Below are 21,804 nucleotides of genomic sequence, written 5' to 3' on the forward strand. Positions count from 1 at the left end.
AGGTCCCCACAAACCCCTTCCCCCCAGATCTAATCCCCCTGTGTTTCCATTCAGAAAGGAGGAGGACTCCCAGAGACCACAACCAAATATGACAAGACAAGATACAGTAAGCCAAGGCAAAAGCTTTCATCGAGGCTCAAGTGTCCCAAGTGCAGACAAAAGAGTCAGAGATCGTTCCACTCCCACTGTTAGAAACAAGTCCCACAAGAACACCAAGCTAACAGCTATACCATGTACACAAAGACCTGGCACAGACCCATGCAGGCCGGTGCTTGTCACTTCAGTCTCTGTGAGCCCAGGTGAGCCCAGCATAGCTGATTCAGTAGACCATGTTCTCCCGCTGTCCTCCGTTCCCTCTGACTCCTATAGTCTTTCCTTTCTCTCCTCTACAGGGTTTCTTGAACTCCAAGGGAAGGGACCGAATGGAGACCTCCAATTTAGACTCCATACTTCTGGTTCTGGATCTCTGCACATGATCCAATCTGCTGCTGGAGGAAGTGTCTCTGGTGAGGACTGGACAAGGAACCAGTCTGTGAGTATAGCAGAATATCATAGGGAATCATTTCATTGTTTTATTTACATTTATTTGTTTGTTTGTTTATTTGTTTAGCCTGTCATGTCTGGTTCTACCCTAGGTCTCTGGGCTATCCAGGCATTGTTGGGCATGGGCCCCTGCTCATGACATGGACGTCAAGTTAAACCAGACATTAGTTGGCCACTCCCACAAGCTCTGCACCACCATTCCCCCTCCCCCTGCATATCTTGCAGGCCGATTGTAGGATGAAGGTTTTGTGGCTTGGTTGCTGTCCACGTTTCTCTTTTAGTGGCCTGAAAAGTACCTTCCCACACCAGAGACTAGACCATAGCTGTGATGGTTCCATGAAGGTACCACCTAACTTCTCTACATTCAATGAGCTATGTGGATATTGTCCTCTGTAATAAGACCACCCTGCTATCAGTATTTGGAGGGCGACCTTCTGTCCTAGCATGAGCCTGGGGTATTTGGGGATTTCCACAGAACCCCTTTGGCCAAAGACGTGACTGAATGCAATTCCAGCTCCTTACTGGAAGCCTTGCCTGGCTACAAAAGATGTCCATTTCAGATTCTGTATCCTCCATTGCTAGGGGTCCTCACTAGGGTCACCCTTATAGATTTCAGGAAGTTTCCACTGCACTAGGTTACTACATTACCCCCAAGTTCCCCCCAATTCCAGCTGCCTCTCCCTGCAGTCTCTCCATATACCCCCAACCAGATTCCCCCTGTTCCCCTCCCCATCAGCAAACTCTACTCTATTGCCCTGTCCCAGGGGATCCTTGCAACTCTTATGAAGAACAGCATTTAACTGGGGCTGGCTTACAGTTTCAGAGGCTCAGTCCACTATCTTTGTGGCAGGGAGCATGGCAGCTGCAGGCACACACGGCAGTTTGAGTTATTGTTAGACACAAGGTTTGTTTTAAGTAAGTTTTATAAATCAAAGAATATTTTATTTCCCTCAAATTGGACTGATATTTTACTAAACACAAAGAAGGTGATATACATGTAAAATGGGGATCTTGAATATTTTCCTTCAAAAAAAAAAGAAGCTCAGTACTGTGACACACACCTATAGTACAAGGTATCTAGAAGGCGAGATGTGAAGATCACTTGAGCGCTGGAGTTCAAGACTGGTTTGGGAAACACGGTTAGAATCTGTCTCAAAAAACGAGACAAGACAGAAAAACCTATAACATAATACAATGCTCAATTTGACATTTTATAATACTATGTTTGTACCTGTTATGAGTGATTAAAAAATATTCAGAAGCCAAAACTTAAACTTAAATACTCTTTATTGATGATAAAATGAGTTGACAGTGTTAGAGGAAAAAAATACTTTTACAATAAAAGAGTTGAAACCTTGCTACAGAGAAATGGCTGCCAGTCACATGCCATTTTTATTTTATTTGGAAAGTACAATAATAAATTGTAAAAGCTTTTGAGAGAATTTGCAATCTTTTGCTGCTGCCTTTTTATGAAGAGGCACATAAACATGTTCAATTTTGAGATAAGTATTATACATATAGTACATATACATAAATACTATACATATATCAGCAAATCAAAATTAAAAATCACAGGCACTTTGGAGGCTGAGTTGTGAGGATCACTTGAGCTCAGAAATAGGAGACTAGTCTGGGTCACATGGTAAGATCATGTCTCCAAAATAAAACAAAGCAATACACTAATGGCAAAAAACAAACAAACTAATCTTTATTCACAAAAGTGAATTCACATTGCTGCACAGAAAAATCTCACTAATTAACAACAAAAGAGTTAAAACCTGGAAACATCAGAATAGGTGCTAGTTATTTGCTGTTCTCATTTTATTTAAATGTGAATTTCCACCATAAAAACATGCTTTTTTTTATCTAACATTAGAATTATATTGCTCCACACAGGTTCATGTTTTCTTCAAAGAATCATGAAAATAGTATGGATTGAAGAGACTTTCGAATATTTGCAATCTCTTGCTGCTGCTGTCTCATAGAAGGAGAAAATAAAAATGATGAATTTTTAGTTGTTATGCATATTTTAGTAAATAAAATACTTCAGTGCTTCTGCTAAATTTTATATATATATATGTATAAAACTTCCAGATTAAAATATAACTTACCGTTTCCATCATGTATTTCTTTTGATACTCAGCTATTTCTTTTTTAAGTTCAACAAATGAAGCAGTACTTCGATCATTATTATTCTTATCCTCAATGTTCTTCAAAATCTAAAACACAAAAGGCAAGTTCAGTTGTAAACCATCCTGTTTCATCTTAGATTCTAAATTGTAAAATTTATTTTCACAAGTGAGACTTTATTAATACTCATCAATGGTTATTATTTATTCCATTTTTCAAAACATTATAAATTAGAAATGAATAATAATAATATAGAATGAAGTAAAAGACATCAGATATGAATCAAATGTTGTTAAAGAGACTAAATTAGCATACTATCTCCCAAACAAAGGTTTAATGAACTGTTAAGATCAAGATGAAGCCAAAGCAAACAAACAACAACAAAAATGTTGTGCAGTATCACAAGATTCCTAGGTATCTGGAGGCTCAAGAAGGAGAACAGAGATCTAGAAGTAAGCCTGAGCAACACAGTGGGACCTGACTCAAAGAAAAGCAAAGACTAAAGACATAGGATTAAGACTACAAGGTCCCAACAGTAAGATAATTTTGAAATTTTCTAGTAGGTTTCCAAATGTCAGATTATATTTTATTTGGACTAGTGGTAAATGTGACATGAATTCACTAAGGGAAGAAAATGATCTGACCTGTGGAAATCTTTTTAAATTATGTAAATTGAAAATTACATTTTTAATCTGTATATGGTGGGGCATACCCTTAATCCAAGCACTTGAGGGCCAAGACAAGTGGATCTCTGTGAATTCAAGGCTTGTCTGGCCTACATAGCAGGCCTGATAAGGCAATAGAGTGAGACCTGTCTCAGAAATATCACGTTTTAGCATTCAGGGTTTTTTACATTTAAAAAACTTCATATATATATATATATATATATATATATATATATATATATATATATATGAAGTATTTTTTAAGGCAGGGTCTCACAATGTATCTCAGTCAATCCTCAAATTTGATATCCCCCTACCCTAGCCTCCTTAATACTAGCAGTATAGGCATGTACCATCACATCCAGCCAAAAGAAATCAATTTTAAACCGTTACTATCCACTCAATAAACTATTATTCTACTTCCTATTGTCCCCAAAATGAATTACTTAATGTAGTAATAATAACAATAACAATAGTAAGAGGAGATTGCTTTATTTTTCTTCAATGAGGAACAATATAAACAACAGTGCAAATAAGTTAAAATACAAATAGAAATGCAGCTTTCTGTATCTACAGAGATTAGAGTGGTAAAGATTTTAGTTTAGCTGGTAAATGAACAAGACATCAACAGATAAGGAGGACTGAAACATATTGGAGAACAACACTCCCAGAGCACAGGAGTACAGTCTGTGGGGTGAGACAAAGCAGTTGTGTAGAGGTGGGGATTGTAGGTACATGGAGGAAATGGTGCTTAAAACGAGACTCAGTCATGGGGAATCTAAATAGCTAGAATGTATTTAAGAAACTTATAACACCTGAGAAGTCACTGATGGATGTGCAGGAAGGAAGAGATGTTGTAGAAAGACAACATGACAGACCTATGAAGGATGGACTGAAGAAGAGAAATCAGTTAAGAGTTTTCAAAGTACACAGATGATAAGGTTTCCTAGCAGAAAGAATGAACTAAGGTTAATAGCGATAAGAAAGACTTGATGAAATAATGAGCCACTGCACAGAAGCTCAATTTCAGAACCTAAAAGATATGGAAGAGTTAAACATTACACTAATGTTCCTAATGGTAAATGGGAACATTCAGTGATGATACTATTTAGGTGAAAGCTTGATTAGTGCTTTATCAAATATTGATACCAATCAAAAAACTGTTCCTAGGGAACATTACAGAAAGCTGACAAGGTCTCTGCCTGAAAACACTTAAAATAACTTTTGTTTCCATGAAAGATATTTTAAAAATTTTAATAACATACCTTTTAACATCCTTTTAAAACTATTTAATATTGAGAACCAAGTTTAGTAATATGCTTATGTATAAACAGGCAACTCTCAATCTAAAAATCTCCTCAACAGTCTAGTACTATCTTGGTTACCTCTAATGATTATAAAGTAGCATTACAGTCATTTTTGGTCAGTGTAACATTCCAGAACTGAGGATGTCAGAAAGTACTTCTATAATACATTTGAAAAGAAAAAGTCCACAATTTCAATTCAGTATTTCCTATTCAACAAACACTGGGATGCAAATACAGATGATAATGTAGAACTGATTCACAGACCTCATCTCAGATAAATAGGAAATGGTGACTCAAGAGTTAATCAGTTATGACTATGATGCATGGCAAGTACATTGTTAGGTAAAATTACTAATTTGCATTTCCTATCTTGAATAATCATCACAAAACAATTAGAGCTCTACAACTATACTTAACACTTTTGTCCATAACAATTCAAACTGAAAAGCAGTTAAAATTTCATATTCAAATGTTTCCCTAATCAGCTGGAAAATCAACATTATACACATATTATCTGAGGTGTTCCATTTCTGGGTACAACATACCTGTATGTATCGTGTAACCATCTGCATAATTAGTTTCATTCTCTGCATCTGTTTAATTTTGCACTGTCTTAGCATCATCTTCTGTTGTTGGAAAATATTCTACAAATGTAAAGGAATGCTTATGTATTTTGGAAAATGTTTTTGTTGTTCTTCTAATCTTTATATTTTATAGGTCAATGCTGTATCTCTAAGCTACATTTTCACCCTTAAAGCAAAAGAATAATTCCATACTGAAGTCAAAAGAAATAATTTGAAAATGAATACATTTAACATTTGACTTTGACAAAGATTATGTCTAAGTTTAAGTAATTTTAAAAATAATTAATATGCAATATAATGACCCCACCATTCGCTGAAAAGGAATTGTTTAACTTTTTGAGACAGGGTCACCCTATATTGCACATGCTAGCTGGGACTTGTGCTTCTTCCTTAGTCTACCAAATATCTGTCATTACCGGCATGCACCACCACATGAGAACAAGTAGAAAATCTTCATATCCAAGTAAGAGCTCATTCTCTGAAATCTCAATGTCTACAATATAATTAATTTTAACTCTCTCACTTTTACTTTTCTAAACCCCGAGTTTGGAAAATTCAACTCTAGCTAGTCTACTTGGTGGAATCATTTTCACTACCTGATGTCCTTATTTCACTATGTATACAGAAACATCACAAAGAAAACATCAAGTCTCTCTTTACCAACCTGTATCTGTCTATGCTCTCATTTCTCAGGATACAACATACTTGCTCTTTACCATGTTCTGTCTCACATGCCCATTCAAACTCAAGAATTCAGCCTTTACCTCCTCTACCTTACATTTGTAATTTGACCCTCTAGCCAGGCCAGTTAACTTCTGTCTGCCATATCAGCTGCTTTGGGGGGATGAAGCATGAGGATCACAAGGACAAGGCATGCCTGAACCACACGCCAGCCTGGGAAATTTAATGAAACCTTGTCTCATAAGGAAAAGTAAGAAATGTCTGTGGGTATAGTTTAGTGCTAAGAGCATTTGCTATCATGGATGAAACCCTAGGTTCTAATTTCAGGCCCCCAGGACCACAAAAAAGTAAATAATTAATTTGTCTACAGATTATTCCTATTGCCAGGCAGTGGTGGCACACACCTTTAATCCCAGCAACTTGGGAGGCACAGGCAGGTGGATCTATGTGAGTCCGAGGCCATCCTGGTCTACAGAGGGAGTTCCAGGATAGCCAGGGCTGTTACACAGAGAAACCCTCTCTCAAAAAACCAAAACAACAACAAAAAGATTATTCCTATTAACACACAAACATGTTATCTCTCAGCTCAAAAAGCCAAATCACACAAGAATCTCTACAAACCTGTTTCATTTGTTCTCCTACTAAGCAGTCCTTTCTTTCCTGTTCTGTCCTGTACCCATTCTAATTCTAATTCTAATTCTAATTCTAATTCATTTTATTTTTCAGACAGTCTTACTGTCTTGTCTGGAGCACACTCTGTAGACAAGGCTGGCCTCGAACTGAGAGATCTACCTGCCTTGGCCTTGCAAGTGTTGGGACTAAACTTGTCACTACCACACCTGCTTCTAATTAGTTTTGTAATCATTTTTCCAACCAAATCATTCTGTTAAATTTAATCCTGTTGTTAAATCTAGCTTATCTGGTCTATAGGCAGTATATGGCACAATTAAGGGTCTTTTCTTTATAAATAATTCCTTCATTTGGGGTAGTTGAATTTCTACCAACTAGGCCCCTAGTGGCCTATCCTCAGACTTCCTATTTACATTTTTAATCACTCCCTTGGTGATTTCATGCAGGTTTATGGTTAAAAACCTGCATTTAAGCGGAGAATTTTAACTTTGTAGCTTTAGTTCAGCGTTCTCTCCAGAATCTCAGACTTATATAAGTCATTGGCCTATTCAATATCTTCCTAGACAAAATTTCTTGTGTATGTCAAATTGAACATTTGCAAAACTAAGCTGACCTATGAAGTCCAAAATTATTTGATATGACCTGTTTCCCCAGAACTTAGGTTTAATTTTTGTATTGAAAGATTTTATTTATTTATTATGTATACAGTGTTCTGCCTGCATGTATCCCTGCAATCCAGAAGAGGGCACGAGATCTCATTACAGGTGCTTGTGTGGAGCTACCATGTGGTTGCTGGGAATTGAACTCAGGACCTCTGGAAGAACAGCCATGGATCTTAAACTCTGAGCCATCTCTCCAGCCCAGGTTTAATTTTTTTGATGATTATAAGCAATGAAAGAAGAAAATATAAAGAGTAACTAATACAGCTATATAATGTGTGAGGGGGACTTGAGTTGTGTTACAGCTCTGGACATTGAAAGTAAACCGTTTCCTGTACTGGTGCTGTGGTTAGGCCGTGGCGTGATTCACTAGTTTGTAAAAGGCCCTGTCTTCAGTTTCACATCACAAGAAGCAGGGAGCAAGGGTATGGGGGAGCAATGGAGAAGGAAGAGGGACAGAAAAGAGAGAAAAAGAAAGGAAAGAAAGGAAGGGGGAAGGGAGAAAGGGAGGGAGAGAGGAAAGGAATAAAGGAAAGAAAAGCTAAACCAAATCATAATCTAAGTACAGTGTGTTTTTTCAGGAATGGGCAAATGACCACAAAGAACTCGGTGATGCTGTTCTACCAGCAGTAGTGAGAAAGTCTGTCTCAGTCCACTGCATGTTCCAATGTTGGAGGAAACATAGGATTGGAAGGATTAACTTAGTAACCCCAAGAATAACTTGCAACAACATCAAGAAAGATAGTTCCTAAAATACCCCCGTTTTCCATTCAACCGTACCTAAATCTAACTTACCCACGATTTATTTCACAGCAAGAAGTAAACCACCTTCAGTCTTTCAAAAGTTTCTTTTGTTTGAAATGATAAGAATCCCAGCTACTATAAGGAGCCCAGTGGAATCTGTGGTATATTTGCCTATACTTCTGTGGTTACGGTTCTGCAGGACCAGAACTGGGTAACAGTGGGTAATGCACCTTGGGTTAGCTCCCCAGGCCTATTGAAGGCGAGCATCTAGAGTCCTACTTGAAATCTTGCTATCAAAGATTAATTATAAAGCTAATTGCGATACCAACAATTAGGTTTTCTTGCTGTTTCTTGTATTTCTGCTTCTCCAAATCCCACTGCTTAAACAGATCCATCAACTGCAGGAAATACTTATTGTTAACTTCCAGCCTGTAAAACATAAGGATAAAGTCTCACATTTTATACCAATATGAAAATAATTAAAACAAAATTAAATTGACATATTTTATACGATAAAAAAGAAGGAAATCATAACAGTTTAACAGTTTAAATATTCTGGTGGGAACCCAAGAGTAAAAGTAGATTTATATAAATTCTAAAAATACGTCTTTTCCTTACTAAAAATCTTCTCATATGGTTTGCCTCTTGAAATCCAAGGAAATTTTATCATATATGTGTATATATAAAATATAAGGATGCATATATATCATGTATATATCTCCCATATATATACATACACACACACACACACACACACACACACACACACATATATATATATATATATAAACACACATATTTCAAGGGAAGATTAATTTAATCTCCAAATAATTTTTCACTATTTCTACAGGTTCCAACAAAAAGCAAATTATTTCAGCTGGGGGGTGGTGGCGCATATCTTTAATCCCAGCACTCAGGAGGCAGAGGCAGGCAGATCTCTGTGAGTTCAAGGCAAGCCTGGTCAACAGAGAAAGCTCCAGGACAGCCAGGGGCACACAGAGAAACTCAGTTTCAAATAACAAAAAAAAAAAAAAAAAACACAAAAAGTAAATTCTAAGTAGAAATATTTTACTAATCCCTTTTGGCAGATGTGATTCAGTACAAAGAATAGTTAGGTAAATTAAAATAACACAAATTAGTTTTGATGTAAAATGAAGTATATTTTACATTGTCCACACAGTTAACTAAAAGACATTGAATAGTTTATATGTCATCTACCATTTACTTAATAAATGTTTTTCCAGAGTGAACATGAATTACTTTTAAAATAATAACTCTCTCAACTGTTCTTTGGAAGGAAGAGCATGTAATCTTCACTGACTTCCACGAAATATGTCTCACTTCTATGAAGACATGGGATTATTGTTAGGATTCTGCCACTCCTCCAGTTGTATGACCACACATGGGCAGTTCAGTAGCTAAGCAAGGGGACTTACATCATCACTATGCTGCGCATTATGCAAATGCGTGCAGTGTAGTCAGGTAATCTGCACATGCATGGCATAGCTCCTTAAGCCCACATGCGCATGTGCAGGGAAATCCTTAAAAAGCTGATCACAGACTCTTCCCCTCTCTCTTCTCCTCCCACCTCTGTCCCTTCTCCTCACGTATCTCTTCCACAGGCCTGCCATGCTCTCTTCACTCAGGCCCCAAAATAAAGCTCTGAGACTGGGTTTTCTCATGCCTCGTGACCTTTCCTCACAGAGTAAAAGCACTGTATTTAAAATCAACAGCTGTACTACTACTTACTTAGAGAAAATTCAATTGAAACATTTCACTGGAGATTCCAATAGACAGGTGATACTATTTTCATAAGTAATTTGCACCAATATATACTCAGAGATGATATAAACTTGGCACTTAAAAATGCCAGCAAACTTACATTCGCTGTTGTTTGGTTCCCCAAACTTGTTTCATCTTGTAGCTACTCTTTTTGGAAACAGTTTCAGAGAGGTTTTGCACTCTTCTTCTCTTTTTAAGTAGAGATTTATTAATCCCATCTATATCGAAAATAAAGGTTGATGTTAAAAATAGCTTCAATTGTTCCTAAATATTCAAGTATATATATAGATATAGATATATAGCTATAGATAAGTAGATATGGCTAAAGATTATTAAACAATATCACTGACACTTAAAATTAAATTGAAATATATCACCAACATGGTGCACAAAAAGTTTCCCACTGTAGAGTACTTAGAATTTTGCATTTTCAGACTAGGGATGGACAACCAGTGAAGTCAATGCAAATAACATAAAATACACAAAACTCTGAAATCCAAAATATTTTTGGCCCTATATATTTTGGATGAGAAATGTTCAACCTTACCTTAGTTCTGATTTTCCTAATGGAAGAAAATTTTAAAATTAGACACAATAATAATGAACCCAGGAGAAAAATGTTGAAGATAAATTTTAAGTGCTTCAAAAACAGTTTAGCAGAAGGGAAATACTTCTAAATTCAAAAAAATAATATCCCACTGACATCAGCTTTATTAGCCAGCATTTGAACAGTGGTTAGAAGTCAAACTTTTAACTACAGAAATGATCCTGAAGGATCGTCTTATAACTCAAGCTTTAAAATACATAAAATTACTCTTTTGAGTATTATAATCCAAGTCATGATTAAAAAAATAAGATATTTGTTTAAAATATTGTCAACGATAATCCTAAATATATTTTTATAAAAACTAGCAAAATACCGAAGATGGAAAAATAGCTTTTGTCTGGGGAAATGGCTCAGTGTTTAAAATGCCTTCTATGCCAAGCAAGAGGCCCTGAGTTTGATTCCCCACCACCCACATAAAAGCCAGCTGTGATGTTGTGTGTCCCTGACCACAGCACTGAGGGGCAGAGACAGGCAGCTCCTTCGGACTCCTTGGACATTCAATCTCTCCGAAATGATGAGGTGCAGATACAAAGAGATCCTCTCTCAAGAAAAAAGGAAGGCCCTGGAGAGATTTCTCAGTGCTTAACAACATTGGTTGCTCTTCAGAGAACTCGGGTTCATTTCCCCTGCATACACACATGGTGCCTCACAATGATCTATACCTCCATTCCTAGAGGAATAAATTCTTTCTTCTGGCTCTTGAAGGCAAGAGACAAGCATGTTTTGCATGCATATATGACGGCAAAACTCTCTCTCTCTCTCTCTCTCTCACACACACACACACACACACACACACACACACACACATGAAATGACTGAGGAAGACATTCCAATTTCAACCTCTGGCTGCCACAGGAGATCTACAGTTTAAGCCTAGACTGGGCTTCAGATCAAGTTCCAGATCAACTCGAACTACATAGTAAGATCCTGTCTTAAAAACAAGGAAGCAACACAAAATTAACAAAGTAATTAACAAAATACTATATAAAAGGGAGTTTATACAAGTGATGAACAGTATTTAAATTTCAGATCTTTCCCTTTCACAACTTTTATTTTCGATTTTCTTCACTTGATGTAGATGAATGTTTTGCATGCAAGTATGTATATATAACTTGTATGTGCCCTCAGAGATCAGAAGAGGGAGTAAGATCCTCCAGAACTGGAGTTAGAAATAGCTATAATCTACCATGAGGATGCTGGGAACAGAACTCAGGTCATTTACAAGGGAAGCAATCAGTCTTAACCGATAAGCCAGTACCCTCACAGTTTTGGATATAAAAGTAATTATAAAGGGGTTGGAGAGATGGCTCAGTGGTTCCAAGTGCTTGCTGCTCTTTTGAGGACTTGAGACCATTTCCCAGTTCCATGTTACACAGCTCACAACTGCCTCTAACTCCAGCTCCAGGATATCCTACTCCATCTTCAGAGTGTGACAGACACTTACATGTGCACATACCCCCATGGAGACACATAATTAAAAAGAAAATAAATCTTAACAAATAATAATGAAGAATTTTATTAGTGTTCAGGATCATGCTCTCCTTCACAGAAAAGGGATTTCAGCAAGAGTCTTACAAAATACATTTTGGAAATAAAAACCTGATACATAGAATCACTTGTGGGAACTATTAGTCTGGGAATAGAAAGAATTGTAAAATTTTCTCCATCTATTTTTTTCTTCTAAAATTCTATATGAGACTCACAGGTCTAAAGGCATCATTTTTACTTTGTTTTATCATGGAAAATTTTAAGCAGCAAAATTTATGTTTTTAAATCACAAAATTCATGTGAAATCCAGTGCTAAGAAAGCATTAAATGACAGTTCTATAGAACACCAATTAACACTTCCTTTTACATAAGAATTAATATATAGTGTTAACATACTATTCTCCAAAAAACATACCTCTGTATTTATCCAACATAGTGTGTATTTCATCTCTGTGAAGAAATTACAATAAAAATTAAAGCTGGAAATACAGTTCAGTGGTAGATCATTTGCCTAGCACAAACAAAACTTTACACAAAAAGTTCTTTTATTTATTTATAATATATAGCATATGGGTTGGAACAAATGTCACATGCAACCTAACATAAACTATTTCTTAGACAACTAAAGTAAACCTTTGTTATTATTTTATTGCTGACAATTCATACACGTACATCCCCATTACTTTCTTTTATCTGTCTCTCACTCTTGCTGAACCCCTTCTTCCCAACTAACCAGGTCTCAAGGAGTCCAGGCTAGGTTGAAATACGTATATAGCTGAAGATGACCTCGGATTTCTGATCTACCTTCATCCACCTCTCTAGAGCAGGAATCACAGGCACTACATTTGAAGTACTCTATTGAACTGGCAAAAAAAAGTATTTGAAAATTTTACCCCATAGCTTCATCCACTTCTGCAGGAGGGCATTTCCTCTCATCTTTGTTCAACACTGGGCTCTTTTCTGTATTAACAATACAAATGAAAAACACATTGGAAATTAATTATGTTATATTACTAATAGTTAGCAAAGTGCTATCTTCATTTGCATTTCTCTGGAACTTTTCTCAATGTAAATTTTTGAAGCAGCTACAGAAATGAAATAATTTCTTTGCAGGTTTTATGAAATCAATTCACAATTTGTCAGCATTTTATATGACCAATTTTCAAGTCTTCCTGGGGTAAAACCATTTTAAGTTCTTCATTATTTCTCAATATAACGGGACTACAGAGCCAAGAGAAGCTATATGCATCACTAAAACTCCGGTAGAGAAATGTACATCTAAAATTAGAAATGAAAGTATCAGAAAATCTGAGACTAGGTAACAATCAGATGAACTCCAGGACACAATCAATGCCCAACACTGGATATGCTGTACCTTCAGACAGAGCCTTCTTCAAAACACTCAGACCATCTTCTTCATCATCAAAGTCAAAAAGCACTAAGCGCTCCTGCTTTCCTACAGACATAACTCTACCAAAATCCCTTCTTCTGTTGGCAAACGATCAGATGTTTTCTTAGTTGAAACAAAAAGGTAAAGAATCTCAGAAGTCATGGAAATCCAAAGGTATCATTTAAATAAATGCTAAATTTAAAATGTCAAAAAACCAAATAAGAATTATCTTTGTTCATTGAAAGATTAAGTTTTTTCGTCTTTTTACATTGATTTTTTAATAATTTTCCTATATTACTGATAATTTCATATACATATTCAATACATGTGACATGTATGCACATTTCCCCCTCTCCATCTCCTCCTGTATCCTACTCAACATGTCTCTATCCAAACTTTGATTTCTTTTTTTAAAAAAGTATCCTTTTTAACCAAAGCAAACAATTTGTCATTTCTCAATTTTAAAAATGCAAAATTGGCCACAACCTACACTATATGAGTCCCCCCCCCCAACAAAAAAAAAGAGCAAAATATTTCTGTTCTTAACGTCTGGGACATCTGAATTTTGGTCCTATGTCTCACAGATTCTTTTTAAAAAGTGAGCAAGTCTGTAGCTCAGTTTTAAAGTAAAATCATGGTGCTATCAGAAATCAACCTGGGCAAATATGTGTTCATGGAAAAAGATCGTATGGTCTATTCACAACAAACACCCACCACCATAACCACCACTCCTCCCACAGAAAGACCAGACATTCGAGAAGCTGGGTATTTGAGGAAGCTGAGTATTTCAAACATCAGAAGATATTTTGAAAGACCCCTGCTCCATTATGAGGACATGGGGCTTTGGGCCAATAAAATGCGTCAAATCAGGATATTTTATGGCTGGCCCCCTGGCCTTGAGGAATAAGCAGCTGGCCTGGATAAGGCCAAATCAGCCACACACATACGACCCCAAGTTCACCCTGGCCTTCTTTGAAACAACCAATAGGGACCCTGTAACTATGCTTCTCGCTTCTGTAACCGCGCCTCTGCCCCTGGGATCCCATAAAAAGTCCCCCTTGCCCTAGGAAGGGGCGCAAGTCCTCCAAGAGACTTCGCCCCAGGTACCTGGTCTAAATAAACCCTCTTGCTTTTGCATCTGATCTGTGGTTTCGGTGTGTTCCTTGGGTTTGGGGTCTCTCCCGGAGGAAGATCTCAGCCAGGGGTCTTTCATTTGGTGGCCCGTACGGGGATTGAGACCCCTCCCTGAAACCACCGACCCACCATCAGGAGGTAAGCCGGCCGGCCTTGATTTATGTCATCCCTGTCCAGTCTGAGGGTTGTCTGTTTGTCTGAATGTTAAATGTTGTTTGTTTGTCTCCGTGCCTGCGTCTGATAATCTGTCTGTGTCAGTGGATCTGAAAGAGGAGGCCGACGGGCCTGGACTTCGCCGCTGAACCCTGGGAGACGTCCCAGGGGAATCTGGAACCCTGAAAGAAGTTCCACGGAAATCTGTAGTGCCCTCTGAGGCACGATCTGTAGTGCCCTCTGTGGCACGGTCTGAAGACCCCTCCGGGGGCACGGTTTAAAGACCCCTCTGGGGGCACGGTTTTTCTGGTTTTGTTTTCGGTTTGGAACCGAAGCCGCGCAGCGAGTGTTAGTCTTATTTATATTGGTCTGTCGTTTTTTGTTTTCTGTTTAACCGTTCTCCTCCTAGAAACAGCCATAGGACAGACTGTCACCACCCCCTTGAGCCTCATGCTTAAACACTGGTCAGACGTAAAGACACGAGCCAACAACGAAGGAGTCGTAATCAAGAAAAAAAAATAGATCACTCTTTGCGAGGCCGATTAGGTTAAAATAAATATAAGATGGCCTCGTCAGGGAACCTTTAACCTCAGTCTTATTTCACAGGTGAAGGAAAAAGTTTTTGCTTCCAGTCCCCATGGCCACCCGGACCAGGTCCCATACATTGCCATGTGGAGACTCCTGACAACAGAACCTCCCCCATGGGTTAAGCCGTTTCTCTTCCCCTTGGCCCCCCGGCAGCAGCAGCGCTCGCCGAATCCCGGAGCCGAGGAAGCCAGATCGGCGGATCCCTCCCACTCCCTGTTCCTCCCTAACCCCACACCAGCAAGTCTTTTCCTCTCCCCGCGGGCCGCTGCTCCGGCGCAAGCGGGCGCGCGGGCAGGCTTGCAGGCGGGTGCGGGAAAAGAGAACGCGCAGGCGGGCGCGCAGGCGGGGCCGCCGGGAAGCTAGGGCGCCGGGACGCCCCCTGCCCAGTCCCCGCAGGCCGTCAGTGGCGGCGGCGGTGGCGGTGGTGGCGGGGATCCGAGGCGGCGCTGGGAGGGGCTCCCCTCGCTTCCCGCTCTCCCCGGCTGTCCGCGCGGGCGGAGGAGTCCGCCCCGCCGGGCCGCGGTTTTCCGCGCGGCGCTTCGTCTCGGCCGGCGCCTAACAGCCGACTTAGAACTGGTGCTGACCAGGGGAATCTGATCGCGAAGGCCCGCGGCGACGCAGGCAGGGCCGGGGATGGGGACAGCGCCGGAGGGACCGGCGGCTCCTGCAGCGGCCCCCAAACAGTGGAGGATGAGTTTCCTGCTTCCTCCCCAATTGCCGGTCGCCTAGGAGGAAGGCGGGACAAACCAGCAAAGGTATGGAACACCTATATCTCTATCGCCAGTTGCTCTTAGCTGGTCTCCAAGGGGCTCTAGACCCCCTACCGATTCGGCTCAGGTTACCAGAAAGAGACGCCGGCAGCGCGTTTTTAAAAAAAGACTTAAAGAGACACGGAGGGAGAGAAAAAACAAACAAAAAAAGTCCTGGCCACTGTAATGTCTCAGGGACAGGTCAGAGAGGGAGTTAGAAAGTTAGGACGGGAGATCAAAAAAAACACTGCTTGACAAAGACAAAGTGCTTACTGTAAACAGAGAGGACATTGGGCTCGTGACTGATCAAAAAAAAAAAAAAAAAAAAAAGAGCCTCCAGGGTCTCGGAGACCTAAGCCAAGGGTCCTCAATCTAGAGGATTGAGAAGGTCACGGCCAGGAGCCCCCCCCCCCCCGGCCTAAGATAACTCTCAAGATTGTGGGGCAGCCAGTGACCTTCCTAGTGGACACCGGGGCTCAACATTCAGTCCTGACCCATACCGGAAGCTCTCTCAGTGACCGCACAGCTTTGGTCCAGGGGGCCACAGGTAACAGGAGGTATCAAAGGACCACCGAAAAAAAGGTTCAGCTGGCATCTGGACAGGACCCAAAGGGACCCTCCTACAAGTCCTAGCCCTTTGAACTGTTCGTGGACGAGAACTCAGGCTTTGCAAAAGGAATGCTGGTACAGAGACTGGGGCCATAAAAGCCCGATAGCTGCAGGATGGCCCGCCCCCTGTCTGCGCGGGGTAGCCGCTATTGCTGTTTTGCTCAAGGATGCAGAAAAACTGACTTTGGGACAGCCATTAACTGTGTTATCCTCCCATGCGGTAAAAGCTCTGGTCCAGCAGCCCCCAGACCGAGTGATGTTCAGACCAGTTGTCTCCCTCAACCCCGCAACCCTGCTGCCTGGTACACGGATGGGAGCAGCTTCCTCCAAGAAGGAGAACGGAGGGCCGGAGCAGCCGTCACCACCGAATCGGAGATAGTTTGGACCTCACCACTGCCACCTGGAACATCGGCCCAAAAGACAGAGCTGATCGCGCGGACCCAGGCCCTCCGGATGGCGGAAGCCCGGAGGACCAGGAACTAACAAAAAAAATGGGGGCGGAATGGAGCCCTGAGCGACAAGCTTACATCATAGATGGACAGAGGCCTTGCCTACCAAGAAAAGGACCGCTAACGTGGTAACCAAAAAAACTCCTAGATGACATCTTTCCCAGGTATGGAATACCCCAGATATTGGGGTCAGACAATGGGCCCGCCTTCGTCTCCCAGGTAAGTCAAAAGGTGGCCAGGCTACTGGGGATCGATTAGAAACTTCATTGTGCATACAGCCCCCAGAGCTCAGGACAGGTAAAACGTACAAATAAAACCATTAAGGAGACTTTAACCAAATTAACGCTTGCAGCTGGCACTAGAGATTGGGTGCTCCTACTCCCCCTAGCCCTTTACCGAGCCCAGAATACTCCTGGGCCTCATGGCCTAACCCCGTTCAAGATCATGTATGGGGCTCCCCCACCAATTGTAAATTTCCTTTACTCTGATATCTCCTCTTTTGCCACTAGCCCTCCAACTGATGCAAAAGACGATGTAAAAACCCCTGCCTGCCGGGAACAACTGAACCGCCCGGTGGTGCCTCACCCATTCAAGATTGGGGACTCTGTCTGGGTCCGACGCCATCAATCTAGGAACCTAGAGCCGAGGTTGACGGGACAGCGGCTTGGGTCCACACGTCGCATGTAAAGGCTGCCAAGGAACCCGACGAAGCTGAGAGCACCGAGACATCTAGTTCAACACTCTCCAAACCCACTAAAGATAAGACTCACCTGGGGGTCCCCTTGATCCCCCTAATAGTCCTCCTGACATAAGGAGGGACATCACCAGAGAGCCTGTTTCCCTGATGCTGGCCCTGTTACTGGAAAAAAATTACCATGGGCGAAATAGCTGCTGGGGTAGATACAAGACTGCAGCCCTTATAGAGACCGGCCAATTCAGACAGCTCCAAGTAGCCATGCTCAACAGAAATGATTTAAAAGATAGTTCCAAAGGTCACCATGGTTTACGACCCTTGTCTCCACCATTATGGGCCCCCTAATCATCCTTCTGCTCATTTTATTGTTTGAGTCATACATCCTCAACAGATTAGTGCAATTCATCAAGGATAAGGTTTCTGTTGCCCAGGCTTTGATCCTAACCCAGCAATATCAGAGGCTCAGACAGTCAGAGATAGAGTTAACCCCTTATTCTCCATCCTAAAATGAAAGATTTCATTTGGTACAAAAGAAAATGGGGGAATGAAAGACCCCCGCTCCATTATGAGGACATGGGGCTTTGGGCCAATAAAATGCGCCCCCACCTATAACTTAGCCTAAGAAACGCCATTCTAAAGGAATCAGAAAAACAGGAGTTCACAGCCATAGCCAGCCACCCGGCCTTGACAGAGATAGCTATGGCCAGCCTTGAGAGAGATAACTGTGGTCGGCGGCCTTGAGAGAAAGACAGTTAAGTCAAATCAGGATATTTTATGGCTGGCCCCCTGGCCTTGAGGAATAAGCAGCTGGCCTGGACAAGGCCAAATCAGCCACACACATACGACCCCAAGTTCACCCTGGCCTTCTTTGAAACAACCAATAGGGACCCTGTAACTATGCTTCTCGCTTCTGTAACCGCGCCTCTGCCCCTGGGATCCCATAAAAAGTCCCCCTTGCCCTAGGAAGGGGCGCAAGTCCTCCAAGAGACTTCGCCCCAGGTACCTGGTCTAAATAAACCCTCTTGCTTTTGCATCTGATCTGTGGTTTCGGTGTGTTCCTTGGGTTTGGGGTCTCTCCCGGAGGAAGATCTCAGCCAGGGGTCTTTCAATTTAAAGATTGCAGGTTCAAGGCCAGTCTAAGCTTGACAAGGCCTGAGCTACAAAGGGAGATCCCACCCTACAGAAACAAACCGCAACTGACAGAAGAAGCTGACCGTGGTGGTGCAGGGCTCTAATCCCAGTATGTGGGAGATTGGGCCTGGAGGATCAGTGGTTAGAACCCACCCTGGGTTACTTATTAATCCCTTGCAATGTCTCCTCTGTTTTTCCTTTTCCTTCGCCACGCCCCGCTCTCCACCATCCACACCGTCCGCATCAAACCAGCAGACCACATGGAGGGAAACGAAGATGGGTCCTCAGTTTGTGTCTAAGGGATCTGGGCCCCACCCAGAAGCATGGGGGCAGCCCCCACAGCTCCTCCCCAGGGCTCCATGTTCCGCAGACCCCGGTCCTGCCCACCCCACCCCCATCCCCTCACCCCACCCCGCTCTCGGCTTCTACCGCCAGGCTCCGTGAGTGTGTCCTCCAAGGGTTGCCCATCCTCGAAGGCCGCGGCCTGTTCATCCCTCGGCCGTTAGTGAGGTTCTCCGCCTCCGTTCTCCTGTCAGAAGTCACGGGAACGACTTCCTGCCAGAGGTCACCGGCCCGTCCGGAGGATTTTCCTCACTAAGCACCGCCTCCTCCAGTGACCCCAAACCCTCAGCCGAGCCGAACTCGCTTACTGGGCATCGGGCAGTGAGCACCCTCACGTCGGCCCCCTCCGGCACTCGGCGCCCCGACCGAGAAAGCTGCTGTGCCAGCGCCACCGCGGCCAGAGGACCTTTGGGATTTGAGCGGGAGAAGAGGCAGGCTCCTCAGGGCGCTCGCTGATTGGCTGAACGGCCGCACATGCGCACATAGAGTGCGAGGCCAACTCCGCTGGAAGGGCAAACGGGTTGATCCTGATGGCGTCTTCAGCCCTGGGAACGGACCACTGACTTCAGGACAAATGCTTTCCAGTTTCTAGGTCTATACTCCTTTACACGCTTGAAAATGAAAGGAAAACGTGTAAAATACAAAGCAAAGCACGAAACTCTGTCAGTTTCTAGGTTTATACTCCTTTACATGCTTGAAAATGAAAGGAAAACGTGTAAAATACGAAGCATGGCACTGCTACCTTATTTCAACTGTAGAGGCCCTTGTATGAATTTTTGTTTTGATTTATGTATGTATATATTTAATGTGTGTGTTTTTCCTGCATGTACATAGGCACACCACATTTCTGGTCCTCCTGTCTCTACCTACTGAGACTGATTCCAAGAGTGTTCTCTCTGTCTCTCTCCTCTCTCTCTCTCTGTCTCTCTCTCTGTCTCTCTCTCTCTCTCTCTCTCTGTCTCTCTCTCTGTATCTCTCTCTGTCTCTGTCTCTCGCTCCTTCTGTATCTCTGTCTCTGTGTCTCTCTCTCTGGATCTCTATCTCTATCTATCTCTCTCTGACATGTTTATGAGTATTTGCCATCATGTATGTCCATGAACCACATGCATGCATGCCTGATGCTCACAGAAGCCAGAAGACAGCACTGATCCTCTGAAACTGGAGTTATGCATATTTGGGAGCCATCATTTGGGAGCTTCGAACCGGAGTCCTCTGCAAGAGCCATAAGTGCTCTTAACAGCTGAGCCATTTTTCCAGACCAGTCTTGCATGCACTTTATGTGAGCGAGGGCATTTCTCCCAAAAGCTGTTTGCTTTCACTGTTTTCCTACCTGTGCACTGTTAAAAAAGAAAAAGGCTAAACTTGAAAAGAGCAAAGAGAGCTCTATGGGATGGTACAGTGGGAAGAAAAGGAAGGGGGAAGTTATGTAATTCTAGTGTAATCACCAAAAAAGGAAATAATTTTAATGGCCATTTTTGTACCCTTTGTGTCCAGAAAAAGAAAATAACTGACATAGTTTTTACAGGGACTACTTTAGTCTTATAAGTTCATTAAGAAAAAAATGACATCCTGATGATTTTGCAGCATCCTAGTGAGAAAGGAACTGACTTTCCCCACTAAGTAAAAAACAATTTTGAATTATGAGTATGTGTGCCCACATGTTCCTGTGAGTACACATATGTGCTCTCTCTCTCTCTCCTCTCTCTCTCTCTCTCTCTCTCTCTCTCTCTCTCTCTCTCTCTCTCTGTGGGTGTAGGCGGTTATAATGCATAGCCTCATCATTCTCCATCTTAAATCTTGAGACAGGGTCTCACTGAACCTGCAGGTCACCAGTTCCACTACCTGGCTAGCCAACAAGCTCCAGGGATCTCTCTGCCTGTCTCCACCTACCCAGCATTGGCCTGCCAGCCTGGATTTTTAAAGTGGATTCTAGGCTCCCACTTTAAGTCCATATGCTTGCAAGGCCAGAACTTGATCAAAAGAGCCATCTCCCTAGCCCCTCTCTGTGAGTTTTGTTGTTGTTACTGCCATTGTTTGCTTGTATTTCTCTAATCACTCCTAAGATTAGACATGCAAAATGTTAGTTAGGACTTTATTCCTGTTTTCTTAAAACTCCTATATTTTGGAAATTATAAAGGCCACTCCACGTAGTTAAAAGGAAGATTTATTTAGTGGGTGACTTACAAATGAAGGAATAGATAGGTTGCGGGGGGGGGGGGGGGTCTGGGGAAGGTGTATCGCAGTCCAGCGGTGTTCTCTGGAGCTCTGCTCAGTCAACCTCCACCGTCCAGGTTCCCGGAACAGAGCGCGTGCTTGCCCATCCAGTTCTCTGGTCTCCAGATGTCTCCATTGGCCCCACCTCGTAGGCGTGACAGTTGCCAGAGTCTCAATGTGGGTTGGAACTTCCAGATCCATGCTGGAATAGCTACCCACTACATCTCCTCCTTTTTGTCTAAATAAGAAGGTTCTAAACTAGTACAAGACTATATACAAAGGAATGGTTATCAAATATTGTCCAGGAATAATGAGGGATAATGACCTAGATAAGATGGAACTACAACCAATGCAAACAATATCAAGCAAGAAACACATAGTAAAATCCAGAGAAGTATAGAGCATAGGTAAATGGTATGTTACAAAGATCATTCAAAGGTGTCCTATCCTAAAGAACCTGAATCTAATACTTAATATGTTCTATCTAAGATATTATTAGGATTCGGGGCTCTCACCGCCACAGCCCAGTTT

The 21,804-nt window shown here is 41.8% G+C and overlaps 1 protein-coding gene across 3 annotated transcripts; it reads right to left on the reverse strand.

Annotated features, from left to right (window-relative positions):
- Positions 1-1,812: 1,812 nt before the first annotated feature.
- On the reverse strand, positions 1,813-19,458 carry LOC143271014 (synaptonemal complex protein 3-like). 3 transcript variants are annotated; one of them, XM_076562728.1, is made up of 9 exons: positions 19,368-19,458; positions 13,196-13,333; positions 12,714-12,780; positions 12,236-12,270; positions 9,826-9,943; positions 8,273-8,372; positions 5,191-5,289; positions 2,655-2,762; positions 1,813-2,517 (listed from the first exon to the last, which is right to left on the reverse strand). In XM_076562728.1, the coding sequence occupies exons 2-9, from the start codon at positions 13,284-13,286 to the stop codon at positions 2,461-2,463; spliced, it is 675 nt and encodes a 224-aa protein (XP_076418843.1). In that variant the 5' UTR covers positions 13,287-13,333; positions 19,368-19,458; the 3' UTR covers positions 1,813-2,460. The 3 variants fall into 3 exon arrangements, with proteins under 3 accessions (XP_076418843.1, XP_076418842.1, XP_076418844.1); XM_076562727.1 differs by lacking the exon at positions 19,368-19,458 and adding an exon at positions 19,147-19,350; XM_076562729.1 differs by lacking the exon at positions 19,368-19,458 and adding an exon at positions 19,129-19,350.
- Between the last annotated feature and the right edge of the window lie 2,346 nt (positions 19,459-21,804).

The sequence above is a fragment of the Peromyscus maniculatus genome, chromosome X (genome assembly GCF_049852395.1).
Source record: "Peromyscus maniculatus bairdii isolate BWxNUB_F1_BW_parent chromosome X, HU_Pman_BW_mat_3.1, whole genome shotgun sequence".
Taxonomy (NCBI): domain Eukaryota; kingdom Metazoa; phylum Chordata; class Mammalia; order Rodentia; family Cricetidae; genus Peromyscus; species Peromyscus maniculatus.

What these genes read in the sequence shown, in the direction of transcription:
- LOC143271014 (XM_076562728.1), bottom strand. Translation starts at nt 13,286, where the DNA reads ATGTCTGTAGGAAAGCAGGAGCGCTTAGTGCTTTTTGACTTTGATGAT. An exon ending in GAAGTGGATGAAGCTATGGG is followed by an intron (nt 12,271 to 12,713) that starts GTAAAATTTTCA and finishes ATTTCTTCACAG; the next exon opens with AGATGAAATACACACTATGT. An exon ending in TATGTTGGATAAATACAGAG is followed by an intron (nt 9,944 to 12,235) that starts GTATGTTTTTTG and finishes TTTTCGATATAG; the next exon opens with ATGGGATTAATAAATCTCTA.